Here is a 20,248-nt window from a genome sequence, read left to right as displayed (position 1 = left end):
GTAGTAGTAGTAGTAGTAGTAGTAGTAGTAATAGTAGTAGTAGTAGTAGTATTTGTAACAGTAATAGTAGTAGTAGTAGTAGTACTAGTCCTCCATACCTTGCACTACATTCTGTTCAAATGAACCAAAAGAACCATCATCGTTCAGGGGGAAAGGAGCATCAGTGGAAATGCTATTTTCATCGAAAAATATAGTTTCGCAGATGTTTTGGCCAAAATCGTAGCGATTGAAAGGTCATGGGTTCGACCTCGACCTCATGAAGGAGCACAATCTGATTCCGTTTGTACCCGAGTTGTTGCTTATGAGTAAATATTATTTCCTTTGGCCACTGCTTTAAAACGAGTTTTTCTTGCGAAACCATGTTTTAAGTTGTGAATTCAACCAGTTTTTATTAAAATGGTTTCACACCAAGCCAACGGAGCAAAGAACAACTCGTGGGTATGTTGCGCCTTTCCTGTCAATATTCAAACAGCTTTATTGTGTAATGCATCTATTACATTTCCGTGCCGTAATCTATATTTCCTGTCTATATGTTTTTATTTTGCTTTGATATATTTTACATTTCTTCCCATTAATTTAAATATAAGTGTTAAGCACATTTTTCTTTTTGTTCTCTTTATTTTATATTCGTTCTCTATGTGTATTTATATTTGTGCTGTACGCATTTTTAAAATGCTAATTAAGTATGCAACTCGTGATCGCATTACCGTGATTTACGTGGGTCATTTTTCGCCATTTTGGTTTCTGGGCACATGGAGGAAGAACTGTCAAGCGCATGTCGTGCGGCCGAGAATGCCTTGCAAATTCAGGGGCACCCAACGACCAATTTGTTGTAAAATGTATTATTATACCCCAGTTAATGAAAATAAATGTTATTAAGGCATTTTCAGGTGTTTTTCAGTGTCGCTGGGAAAACATAATCTGTTCCTTTTTCCCAGCAAGACACACAAGAAATTTCCCAGCCAGCTAGATAAAATTGGTTGGTTTCCCAGCCAGCTGATCAAATTTATTTCTCAGCCAGGAATTCCGCGCGCTTTCAAATCCCTCGATCCAAAACGACCGAACAAAAGCGACAAAACCGGGACAAAACAGGGTTTTTTTCCGCAAGCGCAATCACTCTGACCAGCCGTCGTATGTTTGTGACTACTCTGTGGGAGAGGAAGGGGGTTTTTTTTTTTTTTTTTTTATTTTTATTTTTTAGTCGTCCTCTCAGTCTTCAGAGTTTCTACAGCCAGCTTGGGTTGAAATGCTAGAAAAAGTCAGTAATTCCCAGGCAAAACCTCTATCAATAACAAAATTTCCCAGCCAGCTAATCGAAACACCTGTATTTTTGCCAGCCAGCAAGATTCCTCTGGGGAACAGATAATGTGAGGAACAGATTCGTTGGGTGCCCCTGCAAATTCAGCTGAACTCAACGTCGTCATGCTCCCTCTGTCAGGATATAAACAAGAATGTGACAGACCTACCTGCAAGTTCTCCCTTTTTCAGATAATAGAGAGCTTTAGATTCTAGGACGAGAACGACTACGAGTACGAGATTTTCGCATAGAACAACAGTGAGCACGCGCAAACCAGCGTCATTTTGGCGGGAAAAACGTGATACCGTCGTCATTTTAGTACGAGGTTTTGCAAAAATGTTGTCGTGTCAAAACAATTCTGGGTTGTACGTCCTGACAAATGGTACGATTTTTTCGCTAGTTTTGTCCTTTTGTTTAAGTGCCAACAGTCTTCCAGAAAAATTGACCTCAGATAATGTTCTCTCGATAAGATGCTCAGTTGCCTCGCTCTTCATGGCGGCCTTTGAATCGTGCCTCCTCAAATGTTGTTTTTGAAGAGTTTGTTCGGAGAAGCCTACCGACCACTTCTTCAATAAAACCCTTCTTGACACCGGGCTGGTGACAAGAGGTAAAATGCTTGAAGGTTTCAGTCGGCTGGTGACAGAAGTAATATATTTTGAGGTGAAGAATAGATTCTTTTTCAAATCATTCTCCTTTGTATACTGATGTCGGTCTAGGAAAGTGATCTCCTTCTGAAATTTAAGCAGTAAACGTTATAGTGAGGTGGAAGTTGTTAGCTTGTTCAATAAACAGGTTGATTTCCTGTTTATCTACGTCTCATAGTGAGAAAACGTTATCAATGAAAAGTTTCCAGGTTTTTGGTTTAACGTTACTCTGGCTTAGCATTTTTGTTTCAATTTCTGTGGGCGAAACAATGATGCCCAGCTCATGTACTACCCCCATGGACTAGCCAAATGGACTACCTCTAAAAAGTACTAACGGTATTTCGAATGAGTACTATTGACAGAACTGAAATGATTATACACTTACATTGCACGTTCCTTGTTTATTTCCTTTCGCAAGGCCACATGCGACTTAATCCAGGAATTGCACCCGTCTCTCTTCACTTACATGAACTAATCGACCATCACAACAATTATCGAAAACTAACCTTTTTAAAATGGTTGCTTAGACTTAAATAGTGTTGATCAGCGCCGTTTAAAATGGGTGTTAAAGGTTATAAGGACTACTTGTGACGCTGCGTGCATATAGACCAATAAGTACTCATCAGTTCGAAATAGTATTTTTTAGGGCAGTCCACCGGGGTAGTGAATAGACTGGGAGTCAGTGTTTTGTCGACCTTCCAGAAATTGAAACAAAAATGCTAAGCCAGAGCAAAGTTAAACCAAAAACATGAAAACGTTTCATTGATGGCGTTTTCTCACTATGGGACGTAGATAAACAGGAAATCAACCTGTTCATTGCACAAGCTAACAACTTCAACCTAACTATAAAGTTAACTGCTTAAATTTCAGAAAAGGAAAAAGAATGTATTCTCCATATCAAAATACATCAACAGCTGACTGAATCCTTCCAATACACTGATTGAAGCATTTTCCCTGTCACCCGCCCGGTGTCACTGAAGAAGGGTTTTATCAACGGAGAGGCTAGTAGGTTTCTCCGAACAAACTCTTCATAAAACCGGTAAAGCAAACTGTAAAATGAAGGTTTCATAATTATCTGAAACAACAAACCCACAAAAGGGAGACCGTGCAGGTCTGTCACATTCTTTCAAATTTTTGTTTATAGTCCGGCAGAGGGAGACTGACCTCATTGAATTCAGCCAAGGGACAACGTTCTCGAAAAACTAGGTGTAAATGACTTAAAACCTGCAAGGCATCCCCGGCCGCACGACATGCGCTTGACAGTTCTTTCTTCATGTGCCGAGAAACCAAAAAGGCCGAAAATGACCCACGTCAGGAGCGCATGAGTAGGAGATTGCCTCTCCCATACAAGCCCTATGAGTCAACCTTTGCTCGTTTCTTTCTATTTTTAGAAAGCCACGAGTTCTTCGGCTCTGCACGCACTGTTTAGAATGGCCAATCAGAATAAAGTTATTGTGGAACAAAGACAAAAATAGCAAAAACAATGCATGCAAGTTGTGCAAATTGATGTAAATTGTTGTAAATGTGAGTCTCCTGCTGAAGGATTACTTCTAAAGAAAGAAGAATGCGGGCAAAGGTTGACTCAAGGATATAATGCATTGGGAGGCTCCTAGTCACGGGCTCCTGCCCACGTGAATCACGGTAATGCGACCACGTGTTGCATACTTAATTAGAATTTTAAAAAAACATACAGCAAAAATGTAAATACACATAGAGAACGAATATAAAATAAAGAGAACAAAAAATGATAAATGTGCTTAAAACTTATATTTAAATTAATGGGAAGAGATGTAAAATATATCAAAGGAAAATAAAAAATATAGAAAAGAAATAGAAATTAAAGCACAGAAATGTAATAGATGCATTACACGATAAAGTTGTTTAAATATTGACAGGAAAGGCGTGCCATAGCGTGGGATAATAATTTGCTTTGTTCCATTCTTTGATTAAGGATTCCCGATGGAGAGAGGCAGAACAGATCTTGTGCGCGTTCCAAAGTGGACCGACTCAACTTGTGAGACGGTCACTTTCCCGCCATATCGCTTCTATCCGGATAAACAGGTTCATGTTCAAGTTTCTGTCAACCACATGACACTCAATGACAGCGCAACAGTCCACGACGCCGTAACATCATGGACGGAAAACGTCAACACAAAGAATTTCACAGTTTGCGTAATGCAGGCTGGTAGAAATAAAGAGAGCCTTAATCCATTCGCAACTGTTGATTGGCTGGCTTACCAAGGAGCGCCACCCAAAGGAATGACGGGAACAATTAAGCTGCAAAAATGGTGGTCCGGGACAAAGTGCGCAGACGTGATTTTTCCGAGGGTAAGACTAGTTCTTTTTGAGGGAATCAAGTGGAACGATCTTTCTTTAAAGGGAACCTCCACTCTTACTTCAGAATAAGTTTAAACCGAAGAAAATTATGTTTACAAACAAATTCATTCGAAATTTGTTTTTAAAACAGTGTTAATATCAAGAAGTGTGAATTTTAAAATCGCTCGGGTGCAGCCATCTTGAATAATTGTGACGTGTTACGGTTGCCCTATTGTTCCGACACAAAGAGTTTTTGTCTAATAACAATAGGGCAACCCTAACACGTAACAATTATTCAAGATGGCAAAATGGCTCCCCCGAAATTTGAAAACAAAACAAGCGATTCTAAAACTTATTTATTTCGAATACAAACACTTTCTTTCAAAATACTTTAGACTGACTTGACTGTAACGGTTATTTCCCGTGATTTAAAGTTATTTTTTGTCCCACCAATACAATAAAGTACGCCAATAATTATGGGCTCCTGTTAATACACTATTTTACGCGTGAATTTTATCGCAGTCTTCTTCTTCATCCGTAGGGAAAGTTTAATAACACCCCCGTAGTCCAAGTGACAGCGGAGCATGGGAGAGTTGGTAACGAGTACGATTCTTCTCTCGTCTGGATAGAAGACGCAACCAAAGCCTCATTTAAAGTCTGTCTCCGTGAAATGCAAAACTTCGATGGAAAACATGAAGATATTTATGTGGTTTGTACCAATTTTTGTTTTATTTTATATCTATCTACTGATTCAGAAAGGACAAAAATCCAAGTGTAACTGTGATAGATTCCATCTGAACTAAGGCACTTTAACCAAGGACGATCGTGTAGCCTTCGTCACAAGCGCTTTGCAGATTTTTTTTTTTGTAAAAGAAGATTTCGCCAGAGGGAAGGCAAGAGATGATGACGGGAGAACAAAGCATTTTTTGCGCTTACCCATTCCAATCATGTTGTGTATTACTGCCAGCTGCTAACCAATCAACCACCCCCCGCCTTCTAATGAGTAGGTCTGTCTGTTATCAAGCAGAGCTATCAAGCCGACTGGGAGCTTGTGATATCGATTCACAAGTTGCAAACTCTTTATCATTCACATCGTCATTCTCACTGGTACATTACACCATGCCATTAATAGTTGCATAAGGGGGAGTTCTCCGGAGCAGAACGGGAATTTATTCACTTTTATCGCTTACAGTTCAGTCCACATTTATTCCAGGACAATTGAATTGGCATATATTTTACAAGTTGCAATATAATCGGTCAATTTTTACAATCGTATTCAATGGAGATGTTCGTGCCTTCAAAGACATCGTCGTTCAGTGTTTAAAACGTTCTACAAGCAAATCGTTGGAACATTGCATCATCATCCTTGCTCGGGAAGAGAAGGGCAGCTCCGGGGGGCGAGACTTGTTTTGCTTACAAATAAATGAAGACCCGCCTAAATTATCAGTCTTGTGGATAAAACAGCTAGGTGGTATCGGTTTCTACGGTTTTCGAATTAGTCGTGCTAATTATGTTGCAGAGCTGGTTGGCGATATCTAACCTACACAAGCCATATTTCGCTGAATATGGATCTGTTGGATTCCCAAACACGCATCCGCCTTTGGATGAAAAGAACAATGCTTATTGCAAGGTACGACTTGGGGGGTAAAATCAAGTGCAAACGTCCAAAATTGTTGTTTAGGTTCTTTTATCGCTGGACAATAAGCAGCAACTGAGAGTCAAGAGAGTACCGACATAATTCGATCCAATGAAATGCTACCCGGCATCCTATATTCTTTCGAAAAAAGGACGAGAGGCTGTCGTAAACACATTGCCATATAATTTCCGCGTGGATTCTCGAGGCTCAAATCCCCCTCCCCCCACTATCTGGATTTTTCTTCGACTTCGACCTCAACTCCAACGCACGTTGAGCCAATTGGTTGATTTCTGCCAGTTGAGTTTCATAATGATGTCATGTTCACTTTAACTGTTAGTTTCCAATCACGGACCCACAGGCTGCACAATGCAACAGCTCTCGTCTATAAAAATAGGTTCTTTGTAATGGCGACGCTATGCAAAGGCCTCCTCGGGTAGCGGATGACAAGTAACGATGCAGCGGTAGCGGTATTCCGCAGGAAATTTCGTACATTATTGAATGTGTCAACTGTCGACAATAATTCAATTATTTCTTATGCCCAATGAACTCATTTCAGCAAGCATTTAACAGTTTACTTTCTTAAACAGTTTGTGGAGTTTAAAAGAAGCTATGAAACCGTGCCTACAGTTTTGATATCAGCCAATCACAACACAACTATTAGTGGAAACCTAGCACCAGAACACAACGGAATAACTACGTGGATCGAGGTAACATCTCTTTAAAAGCTACACTGTGTAGGTTCCAGAGATTTGGTCACATTGATTTCTATCGCTAAGAATAGTGTATGGGAGTTTACCCTAAACAAGTTCGCATAAAAACGCAGGAAGCTCACGCTAATACCGAAAATCCATGTTCACACATATGCCGCGCAGACGTGATTCTTTAAAACAACGTCTGGTCATTAAAGGATTTACACGTCATACTAACAATAGTAATAACCGTGGATAAGTAAAGTGCGTTCGATCTCTGTTGAAAATGGCATTTTTTATTGTACTGACCGCCCTCAAATATATAGGGAAAGGGGGGTTCATTGTGAAGTGCTGTCAGGTGGTGTCTATGTTAAACGGTTGCTGCTACATGGTCTCGAGGCTATCGCATGAGGTCGAGACGAGTGGTCAGCCGGTACAAGATGTCGCCCAAACCTGAAATCACAGAGCATCCAGAAAGAAGCGACCAAATAATATACGTTCTTCTAACGTCGAATGCAATAACTACTGCGTAAAAGATGCTTATTTTACAACTAAGTCCCGCTCACCCTAAGACGGTTTAGATGAAGTCAATACAACAGACTTTCTTTCTTACCCGTCAAATAATCTTTCCTCTCCAAAGAACATCGGCTGAAAACGCGCCATGGACTCCTTTCCCTTTGTTTGGTCTGTCCTACACCCGTGAAATCTCGCATATATCACTTGCCGATTGAATGGGTTTACAGTTCTCGTGCGGGCACTTCAAATCACTGCGTTAAAATGCTACTATGATCAAATTTTTAGCCCATTCATTTTTACGTTTATCATATAGAATTCAAGGAAAGATTAAAAACACCGTTTACCGTTTGGAAATATGTGCATTTGTTCCGGAGATATTTAAGTTTGAAAAATGTGTAAAATATGCAAATGAGAGGACTGGTGACGTCATTCACTCAACCTAATATAAAATCAAGTATATAAATAGAGCTATCTTGGTCAATTTGCAGCAGAGACCATTAAAACTTAGTAGGCTGATAGTTCTACAGGCAACACACTTTCGCCTGTAAAGAAATTGGTGCCCATGGCAACTCACTCTTTTCCAGTCTCCTTCAACCTGATTCAATATTTTTGGTGATCATAGGCTAGAAAAACCTTTAACAAGGCCACAGACTCGGCCTAACATACAAGGCACCATTGGCCAATATAAAAATTGGCCAAAGGTGGCCAGCAAAGCCTTTAATATCAGGGAGGTCTGGAACCCAGTGTGTTGCCATGGTAACAAAACTGGTACTCTCATATTGTGGAGCACATCTTCTAGAATCTTACTGCAAAGAATCAAGCATTTCTGATACAAATTGGCTGGGATATCTTTTTCTATCATATTTGTTCATAATCAGGTTGAGTTTATGACTTCATCACTTGGCTAATTTGCATATTTAAAAAACTTTAATATCTCTAGAACGAAAAGAGATATTTGAAAATAGTAAACAGCATTCTTCCTCTCGTACAGACTACATGTTTGTGTCTTCAAATGGCTTAGATAGGAAAGATGCGAATTTCGTCATAGTAGCACTTTAAGTAATGATCCGTGTAAGGTGGATAGCAATTTCCTTTGTTATGCGGCAACGGGGCTTTCCCCACATAGGAATGTTATCATTTTTACACAGAGAATGCATAAACCTACAGTAAAGCCGTTAACGCAATAAAATTCATTTACAGCCCACTTTGAAAGGGGTTTTTTTTGTGTTAAAAGATTTTGACCAATCACAAGAGTTGAAAACAAAAGCCAAGAAACGTTTACACTTTTTCATGTTCCCCACATACGATTTCTGTGGAATTCAGTTAAACTGAGACCAGATGAAAGATGGAAGATGGTTGGAAAGGAAGGATGAATATAATACTGCTTTTATGAAGTTTTGTTAACTTTTGCTGTTTAAGCCAATCAGAAGTAAGTACAGACAATAGAAAAGTTATCACCTTTTTGCATACCAATTGAATTCCAAATTCGTTGCCGTTGTTGCTATCGTTCTTATCTGGACCGTTTCTTAAATACTAACTACAGACTGTAACATGTAACTTTCATGGTCTGGCTTGGTTGTTTTAGATTAAAAGGAATTTAGTGTGGTTGAAAGATTTTGCTGCGGTTCGTTTCACAACTGGAAATGATCAGTGTTTGAAGAAAGCTGATGGGTCACGAGCGGCCGAAGCTAACCATATAATTGACCAGTTATAATGAGTAAACTAACGGAGCTAAACCCGTGTTTTTCAGTAGTCCTTTCGCTCTTTGCCTAGCAAATAGTTTATCACTCATCTCAACGGCGCACAACACCTTGAAACATTAATAGTTGCAATAAAACAGTAGTTTCCTCCACTTATCAGCCCTCACAAAGCAAGTATGTGCAGCTGTCGCGAAGCGTCGGAAACTGACTCTGCCGAGATGTGCAATTAACGTTGCATTTACCTAACATTTAAGCCTTAAATATGTTCTACTCTTCTTATGAAACTGAAGATTCCAAGTTATGATGGGTTAAGTGTGCTCACACGACAGCTTCATTCTGACGAATGGACAACGTCTGAAATGTCAGCTTTTTAATCACCTAACGGTGATCAAGTTTCTGAGTTGCAACTAAGTTAATACCACCAAATTTAGGTAGTTGTAATGAGAAAGCTTTTTCACTTACCTCACTCTGAGGAAGAGGGTGCAGAGAATTCGGAATTCAATTCATTCATCTCTGTCAGTGACAACTGTAACCTTTTATTTTAACAGGATATGAATCCCTCAGGATTTAGAGTTTGTGTCAAGGAATTTTGGGAGACCAGATACGACCCCGTTTCATTGAGTTATGTGGTCCTTACAGGTCAGTAAACTCAGTGGCAAACGGCGAAAAGATAAATGTGATTCTAAGTGAAATGTACGACCATGTAATACTGAGCGTGACTGGGAGCAAAAAAACATCTCGGATGGCAATAAACCAAGGGAGAAAAAAATGTGATTTTAGTCCATTTTTTGGACTGTGAAGGCCTTTCAAACTGCTCCAAGAGCTCCAAAAACACTTTAATTCACCTGGAAACGACCTGTCCACAAAGGCGGGAAGAGCCAGTGGATATGGAATGACCCTGAGAGAGCGTGGGTGAAAATGAAGAGAAATCTTGCCGCTTTTGAGTAACTATCTTTCTCAATCTGTTTAAGGGGGTGTGAACTGGAATACTGGGATTTTAGCTAAACAGTCTGCCATTTCTCAACTATTCTAACAGAAAAGGGGTCCATCTCGGTCCAAAATAAGCTTTTAGGAATAAAACCAGTGCGCAGCGCACGGTTCGACCAATTCTCAGCCAACACAATCAAAGTGTGCATCCACCACATGGATCTGTTGATATAGCTAATCGATCGCATGATCGCAGAAGTTGCAGAAATTGCCCGAGTCGCATATAATAGTCCAGCTGTTAAGGGCCAAAATTGTTGGTTTTTTGATAAAATTATGAAACTTGGAAGGATTGCTAATCTTTATGAGATTAACATTTTCTGATATGGAGCCAGCCGAAATTAACAGCCTGAACTCTGTAATGCGCATGTCGAAAAATTGCTAGTATGGCTTCTGCATAGAGACGATGCTCATGGAAATCATAGCTATTTTGGAGTTTCTTTAACGTAATTTGTTATTTTTCTCCCTTGTTAACAAAAGACTATCTTCGATATTACTCAAAAATTTCAAAGAGTGATACGTGACTGATCACGTGACCATTTTTTTTTTAATGAGAAACGACATTTGTTAACAGTAATGTTACACAGCATTCTAGCTAAACGTTCAAAGAAATGTTCCATTCTAACAGCAATAAAAGCAAGGTGACACACGCTAACACCAACCCGGTGTGGCCAACACATCACGCATGCGCACAACCATTTCACCCGGTCAATTAGCAGCCATGGACAGCTGTTTCGGCCTTTTGGGCCTCATCAGCATGGCGTAGCTAACATACCAGGCGGGTGTGTTTAGCACCCCTTTAAGTGCTCCATTCTAACGCATTTCTTGTCTTGTTATAGAGTTATATTTAAACACTGCAACAGATGACACATCGGAAAAAGTGCATATATATTGTTAAACATGAAATTGAGGCTGAGACAAAGTTACCATTTCTAGAGCTTTTATTTAGTCAATTTGCTGTTACTTGCTTTTCTTTTTGCCAGACTGGTTTGTACATCTTACGGTTCTACAACAAGTTACAGATTGGATACGCGACTTATTTTGAAAATCTTCAGTCACTGGTGGCAAAAACCTGTTTCACTGTAGCCGTTCGTTTGTACAAAACAGGCATTCCTAAGCAACGAGACTTGACAGATGATATCGGATTTAACTTGCAATAAGCTCATCTCGTTTGCAATTTCCTCCACTTGTGCACAACCGCGTGTCATTCGAGATTGGCTTTAACACATTTGCATCGGCCTTTGCAGCCTTTCTTGCAGCCACAGTGAATCAGCTCGTAACAAGAGTCCTTTGCTTGTGGAAGATTCGTCCATATTGGTCTCCACGAATGTCCTGCTCTCTCTCACAGCCCCTGGTAGAAGGAGATGGAACAACGGGCTGCTTCAAAAGCGATTGACCCCATACGAATGCTTCCTGAAAAACTGCTTGTTTTGTGTGCTGCAGCAGTGGTGCTTTGGACGGTGGAATACTCTCAATGTTTCTCGATTTCTTTGAAAATAACTCCTTTCTGGCCTGGTTAACATCCAGCAAGCTGCTCGTTCGGTCATACAGGAGGAAAATGAACCTTTCGATAACGGTCAAACACTTTTCATCTATCTCTATTGGCATTGACATCAGTGTACACGGGACGTCTGTTAGGTTGGGATAGACATTCCACACTTCCTATGCTGTCTCCTTTCCCCGTCCACAAAAAAAGGAAACGGTGTCACATCCCGTGAGGGCATGAAACCTCGGTAACGCTCTTGATTTCTTATGACCAATCGTCTTTGCTATTTCGTGAGCAGCAAGGTACTTCAAATTCTTGCCTGCCCCATGGGTAATCCAAATTTCTTTCTCAGCAAGGCTCTCTTGCAATCGAAATAGAGAGAACGACAACATCCGTGCCATTACTGCGAATCATTATCGGAATCATGACTGGACATGCAGACATCCAATACGTGGACCATAATGCGGGTATCAGCTTCCTCGTGACTGCAAGGTTCTAGAAGCGAAACGTCAAACCTTGCTGCAGATGTCAGAACACACTCACCACACGTGCTATAGATTTCTTTGCCTTCCTCTAAAGGTTATGATGATACTATCTGCTGCGCAAGAACCTCTACTGGCAGGAAGCTTCTCCAGTGTGAGGGGATGTGAGTGGATGGAAGTACTTTCCGTCGTTGTCCTGAACGTCTTTTCCCTCTCGTTGTACTCTTGAGGGAGTCCTGTTTGTATACATCCCAAACGATGTCTACACGGTTTGCGGATTGCAGCTGTTTGTTATTGAATGGCTTAAAACACCGCATCGATATATTCTTGAAATGTGTGTGCTGTTTCAGGCATCTGAATTTGAATGGGTACTGCTCCATCGAGGGCTACTGCATCAAAAACTGGCTGGTGATTGCCCTCAGTGACCTAAACACTCTATAGACACCAACTAAGTCGGCCTTTTGCGCCTCCCGCCGCCTCCCTCGTCCTCAAACGGGTTAACAAGATGCTCAAACTCAGATACGACAGCCAACACATCGTTCTTGAAGGAAATTTTAACACTCGGTGTCTATTCACGATGTCCAAGACTTCTGGTAGAAGGCACCACTTGCTCAAATTCTTCAATCATCCTTGTATTGCTGTTTCTGGCCCAGAAATCATCCATCTCCTCCAGGCGGCTGGATTTTCTGTCAAACTACAGCACCTCCATCTCCTTTGATTGCTGCTTTTTCTTGCTCAGGAGTATGGTCCAAGGCAATAGAGGAAAACGGTCGCTTGGTCTTGTGCACAACAAATGACCCACTCGGAAACTGTCGAAACACTTCAGCGTGCTTCCTGGATCTTTTGAATGTTGGTGTTGAGGGTTCAAATGTATTAATTTCCCTGTCATTGCCAGGCAATTCAGCTGTTGGATGATGCACGAGAGATATTGCTTCGCCTGTGGAAGCTGGGTCATGGTCTATATTAGAGAGCTTTAGATTCTAGGACGAGAACGACTACGAGTACGAGATTTTCTCATAGAACAACAATGAGCGCGCGCAAACCAGCGTCACTTTGGCGGGAAAAACGTGATACCGTCGTCATTGCAGTACGAGGTTTTGCAAGAATTTTGTCGTGTCAAGACAAGTCAACAACACGGCAGCAGTTTTGGCATTTTTCGATCAGCAAAAAGGCCAAGTTACCAGCAATAAGAATAACTGAGCAACCTAAACTGCTAACAAAGAGTAAGATTAATCGTCCGGGTTATGAGTCTTTTCGCTAAAAACGGGCAGTCAAATCTCGTACTCGTTCTCGTCCTCGTCCTAGAATCTAAAGGTCCCTATTGTCAACACCAGCGATTGTAAATAAATCCTGTCGTAGTTTGGGGGGACATACGACGCCTTCTCGTTCGAACCGGGCACAGACAGCATTGGGTATGTCAGCAGACACAGTAAGAAGCCTATCTTAAGAAATGTCCCATATTGAAAATTAAGTCAACGAGACCTCTCCCTCTTGTTGGCTCATGGATCTTCAGTGCCACATAAATTGGAAGAGGGCATTTTTTGTCTCTGCTGTGTCGAGAGAAAGATGAGGAATTCCGTTCTCTTGCAATAGTATTGAACACAAAGCAGCTGCGAAATATTCAGGCAGGCTTGATTAGGAAGTATAACGACAGATTGCTGATTTGCCATTGTTGTGCCTCGAAGAATCATGTCCAGAAGAGTTATGAGAGTATAGCGTCGCTTTGACAATTTGGTGGGAATGTTCCTTGAAAACAGTACTTAAGTTGAAGAAAGTATCCCTTCGCACGATTTTGGCAGCTCCTGCAAGGTAGACTGCTTCAGAATCGTAATTGTCAGTTGCAACGTGTTTTATCATATCCCCAATCTGGTGATTGAAAGCAATGAGGACATCTCTACCCTGCGAGATTTCATTTAAGTATGGAAAAGCTGAAAGCAGTCTTTCCTTTAACCTTGAAGTGTTGATTCTTGCAGTTTCTGCCCCACGTTCTTCAGTTTAGTAGAATATAATCTTGCGAGGTCAGCCAGTTTAAAGACCGTTGCCTCATGCTCATCTCTGCTATCATCAATGAAGGCAATTAATTTGGCAAATGCTGTACTTTCTTTGGGTCTGAAAGTAGTATCCTTGGTTTATTGTGACTTAATCTGCCTTGCTTTATTATAGAATGTATGGTATTTTGCCTCGCTGGCAATCATGTCAGCAGCTGATAATTTTGATAACAGCTTACCATCATTAAGCACAAGAGCACATTCTCTCACCTTGCCATCAACATCAAATGTCGATACCGCATGTAGTGGTGATGAAGTGTTGGCCTCGTCGTCGCAGAAAGAAACATGTTTTATGCAAGGGTCTTGGCTGAACAATGACGTTGACCTTCGTGTTTTTACAGGGCTTCCTTCCTTTGATTCTTGCTGTTTTCTCCTTTTTGCATGTTCTAATTTGGTATTGCTGAAACGATCAATGCAGCCCTTATGACATGAAGCTTTGTTTTTGCCAAGGGATCCAGCCCTGACCCATCGCCAAGTTGATAATTTCTGATATCCACTGATTTCTGAGGTCCTGAAATTCCGTAACGTTTTTAACACAAGAAATGTACCCTTCCACAGTCTTTGCCCTTTGATATTGCGGGACATTGCAGTTTTCCTGTGTCCTTTTCTCACAGATAATACACAGTTCTCAGTTTATATTCGATCGTTGCTTCCATCATACATCCAAATCAACTGAAGAGGAGTGTTTAACAGTAAATTACAAAACATTTGAAATTCAAACAACATTCACAATGAAACATACAAAAATCGCTTTTACTTTCATTTGGAGAACTTCGAAAAGCTTTGCTAAACTGATATTGAATTGTAAAATGTAATAAAATCTAGGTAAAGTTGTTTTGTTGCTAACCCCATACTGTAAATGACTGCAAGTACGCAAAGCACATTTTTCCTCACGGGCGCCACCATCTTAGAACCGTGAGAAGCTTGGGAACTAGTTTTAATATTTTGTCACTTAACTGGCCATTAAAGATCTACAAATCATGAAAAATGATATAAACCAAATGTATATTTATTATTTTCAAACCGCAAAAGGAGAAAATTAAAAAAAGGAACTGAAGTATTTTCATCAACTATGTCAATTTTACCCTTTAAAAAGTTACTGTTACCCTCAAAGGTGTCTCATGCAGTTTAGCACTCTAAACAATATCCTACCTTAGTTATTTCATTGTGACTATTTATGTTACACAGGTTAGGTGATGTTGAAATTTCTGTTTTCGTTGCTAACTGAAAAGGAACTTATTTAAATGACCTGGATAAAAACCCGAGAAGCCAGAAATGTGTCCAGTCTCGATTCCATGCGTAGCCCTAAAAGGCCATATTAGACCTGCGTATTCCGTGGTTCAGGCACAATCATGATAAAGTCGCATATGTTTGAACAAGAGGAGGGTCTAACTCAACCTAAATGCGTGTTTAACCCCGTCCCACTAGAAGAGGGGCTGTTTGAATATGTATTCCCATCCACCTAACGGGTACCTCACTCTTTCGTTCAACATAGGTCACGTGACCGATCATGTGACATATTTTAATGTTATAATAAAGTTATTATGAAAACCCCAAACAAGTGTAACGACAAATTACTTCTACAAACACGCAACATATCCTTGATTGTGTTAACCTCGTTTCCATGCAGACGCCATGAAGGCAATTTTTTTTGACATGCGCATTATGCAGTTGCGGAGGTTAAATTCACCTGGCTTCATATCAGGAAATGTTCATTCCATAAACGTCAGGGACCCTGGCGAGCTTCATACTTTTATCATAAAATGAAAAATTTTCATTAATTTTTGGCTCTTAACAGGTGGACTCATTCTCGTCACCAGAGCCTCGGATCGTATGTCTGCAGGAGAACATGCGCCGTAGGGTTCTTATAGCCCACAATTGGCTATTTGAACCTCACGGCGCCTGCTCATTCCTCGTGCTAACATGAATGCATCAATCAGAAACACTTTTCATTGTTCTTCACGAAAACCAATGAGAAAACACATTGTTTCATGGTTCCCCAGAGCCCTTCTCTCCCTCAGTCATGCGTAAAAGAGAAGAGCTCTGGGGTCGAGATTGCAGCTGGATTATAAAGGGCAAAACTTCCTTTTTCAAGAAGCTCAAAAACGCACTCTGCTGCGCAATATCGTAGGAGCCATTTCTGTGTTCAGCACGAATCAGCGGAATGAAATTTATTTTTGTACAACAACGCTGAAGCAATGTAACCAGCCATGCTAAAAAAAAAAAACATTTACTACATGAAAATAACCAAAGCAAGCCAATCACCATTTAGTAATTTTTCCCTCTATGTTATAAGTGTAAAAAATACGTTTCAAACCAAATACCTGTGACCTTAGTTCGAGCTTTTTCGTTAACTTTGTAAAAGGACAGTGTGTTACGGTATTAGATACAAGTTGACAATTTTTACCAAAGCTCCGCGTACACTATCTCAGTTTAACTCTACATCCATTTGTGTGGTAATAACGTTCAAAACATGTTCATTTGCTCACAGATATCTGTGACCCCGGTTGGAGTTATTTCGGTGGATTTTGCTACTTTATGAGTGATTCGTGCTCAAACTGGACAACAGCTCTGGCAAAATGTCGATCACAAAACTCTGTTCTAGTTGATGTTGGCAATAATGAAGAAAATGTTTACATACAGCACCGCCACAATGGCGAGAAATCTTGGTTGGGTCTAAACGACATCTCCGCAGAAGGCAACTTTAGTTGGGCGGATCGTGGAAATGGGAATTTCACAGCTTGGGCCAAGAACCAGCCGAACAATTTTGGAGACGAAGACTGCGTTCACACTCTTGGTGTGAAATACAACTATGAATGGAATGACGTGAAATGCAGTAATTGTTATCCATATACTTGCAAAAAAGGTAAGATAGTGTTTAACTTTGCTCTTTTCCCCAGGTGTGACGATTTCAATGAGGTTTTCCAAGCTAATGAACAGGGTTCCTCCTGCCTCATGAGGGTGTCTTTTACGGGCCCCAGCAATTTGGTGCCCGAACGGTGCTGGAACCTTTTTTTCTCGTTGCACCTGGCGTCACATTTTTAAACAAAAGAGCAAATTCTTCTCCTAGCATTTCAGTGACGAAGCAATTATTTCCAAATATTTCTTCCAGCAAAATTTTCAGCTCAAGACTGTATTGACCCTATATGGTTCAAGTGACCTCACATAGTAGAAATATAAAGAAGCCTTTAAATTTCTAGGGACTGAGATGAGAGGGAGAACGAGTGAATAAAGTACGAAAGTCTAGAACGGTAAAAATTACAGCAACAAACAACCAAACACATTCATGTACACACTTTCAAAGCAGGTACTGCTACCAGAAGGATTATTGCTACTTTTCTGTACGTCAACATAAAACGGTATTTTCTTTGAGGAAAACAAACGAGTCCCTACTTACAGTGCGGCTTTTCACGACATCCGCTAACAGCCACATCATCTTGTTGCGACAATTCGTAATCTTCCGTATTCGAAGCTTCAGCAATAAGAGAACTATACATTTACTGGTCTTGCTTGCTCTTTTCGCATCGACGACATGGTCGAATTCTCGATCTTGAGGTTCTGTTTATTATAACACTTTATCGTTAGAGGCGATGAACTTTTGGGCAGGCTCGATACGATTGAACTACATATGTTGTGCACGAGATCGGTTGACTATATTGTTAACCCATAACTGTCCGGGATGAAAGCAACAACAACTGCCCGTAATGGACACCGACTGACAGGGACCCTTTGATGTGGTGCAGAATACCAAGTTTGAAAATAGCCAGAGATATTTTGCTTTTCCGGTTTTTCTTTTTTTGGGATCTCTTAAACTCGAGTTTTTCTGTACTTTGAGAGATATTCCAGATAATTTTAAGCATCAGTTATTTTTACCTCTTGGGCACTTCAACGCACAAATTGGTCGTCTTTTCCTCGAGCGTCTTTCGATATTCAAACGCACATCTCCCGCTTGAGCTGAAGACTTACAAATTGATGTTATTATATTAATGTTATTTTGACAGATCTTGATGAATGCGAAAGAAAGACGCATAGCTGTGATCAGCATGCCAACTGCACCAACGAATACGGAGCATATAGGTGCACGTGTGACAGCAGATACATCAGTGATGGGTACAAATGCCGCCCGAGAGTTAAGTCATGTTCCGAAGAAAGAAAATATGTTGGCAGTGCAAGTGGAAATTTCGTTATTGATCCAACTGGAGTGGGAGGCCTCGCACCATTTACTGTGTATTGTGACATGACTGACAAGAATGGAGTTGGCGTGACAGTCATCAGTCACGACAGTGAAAGAAGAACGTATGTCCAGGGATGTGAATCACCCGGTTGTTACTCGCGTGACATTCATTACATTGGAGCGAGTCTGTCTCAGCTGGCGATGCTCACCAGAGTCTCCTCACACTGTGAACAATTTATCAAGTACGAGTGTTACGGTTCGAGTCTCTCGTTCGACAGGTTTTATGGATTTTGGGTGTCACGTGACTCAAAAAAGATGGCATACTGGGGTGGAGCGTCACCTGGTAGTGCCAAATGCGCATGCGGGGTGACTGGATCTTGTGCAAGTCATAGCCATGTTTGTAACTGTGATACGAATGACTATGTCTGGCGTGAAGACAGCGGTCTCCTCACTGACAAGAACAAGCTTCCAGTTAAACAGCTCAGGTTTGGAGATACTGGAGATTCAGGAGAGAAGGGATACCACACACTCGGAAAGTTTAAGTGCTATGGCATAGCATGATAGTTTGAATGATGATTTTTTTTTTGTCATTTTTGCTATCTATACCTTCAGAGTTTTGCGTTAAAATCATAAATGTAGTAGATGTCAAAAATGAAAGGCCGTAGTTTGAGATTTCCTTTCTTTTACCATGTTTGATACCTTGCTATGTTGCTATTTTAAAGAGATTTCAAGTTCCCTATACGTTTTTCTTGTCTAAGAGGACACGATGTAATCGTTGTGATAGAGAGTACCGTACCAGGTGTCCGACCATCCATCCATTTGTAAGGCTTTGTAGGTGCCTTGTACTTGAATATGAAAGAACATCAGGTCCCAGTTGTTCGAAAGGTGGATAACTCATTACAATTGGTTTTGCTAGTGTTTATCCGCTGGATAGTAATTTATCAAGGTAGATAGCGTTATCCACCTTTTCAACAACCAAGGCCTGGAGAATATTCGTCAAATATAAAGTGATCGATTAATGAAAAACTCTCGCGTTTTTTCCAAAATGAAGCTGAATAAATGGAAAGTGCTTGTGGATCAAAAATGTGGCGGATGCTAATTTCAAAGACCTCATTGATCTTTTTTAGGGGTATAACAGGTTCTTTATGGCATGTAAGGTGTTTTGCAGAGTGGTCCTGGAGCGCATCAAGATCGCGCTGGATGCAAAATTGAGAGAGGAACAGGTGGGCTCCCGAGTTGGCCGAAGCTGTACGGATCAAATAGCAACACTGCGGATTATTGTGGAGCAGAGCATCGAGTGGCAGTCCTCCTTGTATATCAACTTTATAGATTTCGAAAATGCCTTCGATAGTATCAGCAGAGAGTTTTTGTGGAGGTTGTTGCGGCACTACGGGATGCCTGACAAGGTGGTCACCATCATCAGAGCTCTCTATGAAGGTGTTCCGCACAGGTGGTACACAATGGACAGAGGACCCAACCGTTGAATATGAGAAAAATTTGGTACCTAGATGTAGGGAAAGGCCGCAGATAGGTCTATCTGCGGCCTTTGCCTACATCTAGGTACCACGGAAAGCCGCAAGAATCTGGAACAAAAATTCATCTTCCAAATCGGCACCCTTAATCCTCACGGTATTAACGAACGCTTCTCATTCAACTTATGTATTCCTATTTTTCACGTTGCCATGTTACCACCAATAGCGTAGCTCCTACTCTACTATAAAAACTACACGTAACCCACAATTCCTCGGTTCGCTCTGACGAAGGGCTAACGCTCGAAACGTCAGCTTTTAGAATCTCTGTACGGTGGCCAATTTACATTATCAACTCCGTTGATAAAACCAAACTTTTGTATACTATTTCCCCACCGACGCACCACAATATCTTTAGAAACTACCCCGTTCATTCAATGAATATTAGGCTTGTGGTACGACAAGGCTGCCTGCTATCTCCCCTGTTGTTTCTTTTTCGCCCTGGATTGGGTGACGAGGACAGCTTTTGACAGGAAGAGAGGTATTCAGTAGACCTTTACGACATCCTCAGAAGACCTTGTCTTTGCCGATGATCTGGCCCTACTGTCTCACGGAACACAGGATATGAGGGACAAGACACGGGCCTTGGACGTACAAGGTGCGAAGGTAGGCCTGAAGATCAATGCCACTAAGACAAAGATGATTCGTATTGGTACCAAACGTGGCGATGGTGTGTCGGTTGCAAGGGGGCGGATTGAGGAAGTGGATGAGTTCACATACCTTGGGAGCATCGTAAGCAAGAAGGGA

General features: G+C 41.0%; 1 protein-coding gene across 1 annotated transcript in view; it reads left to right on the top strand.

Moving 5' to 3' along the window:
* Positions 1-19,049, top strand: part of LOC137992155 (uncharacterized) — a 47,471-nt gene extending 28,422 nt beyond the window's left edge. The window contains exons 13-15 of the mRNA XM_068837294.1: positions 9,347-9,437; positions 16,290-16,664; positions 17,800-19,049. Of these exons, the coding sequence (XP_068693395.1) occupies positions 9,347-9,437; positions 16,290-16,664; positions 17,800-18,533 (1,200 nt within the window). The 3' untranslated portion in view covers positions 18,534-19,049. The remainder of the gene's footprint in view (positions 1-9,346; positions 9,438-16,289; positions 16,665-17,799) is intronic.
* Positions 19,050-20,248: the final 1,199 nt, after the last annotated feature.

The sequence above is a fragment of the Montipora foliosa genome, chromosome 1 (genome assembly GCF_036669935.1).
Source record: "Montipora foliosa isolate CH-2021 chromosome 1, ASM3666993v2, whole genome shotgun sequence".
In the NCBI taxonomy this organism is placed as follows: Eukaryota; Metazoa; Cnidaria; class Anthozoa; order Scleractinia; family Acroporidae; genus Montipora; species Montipora foliosa.
This window is presented reverse-complemented; position numbering and strand designations above follow the sequence as displayed.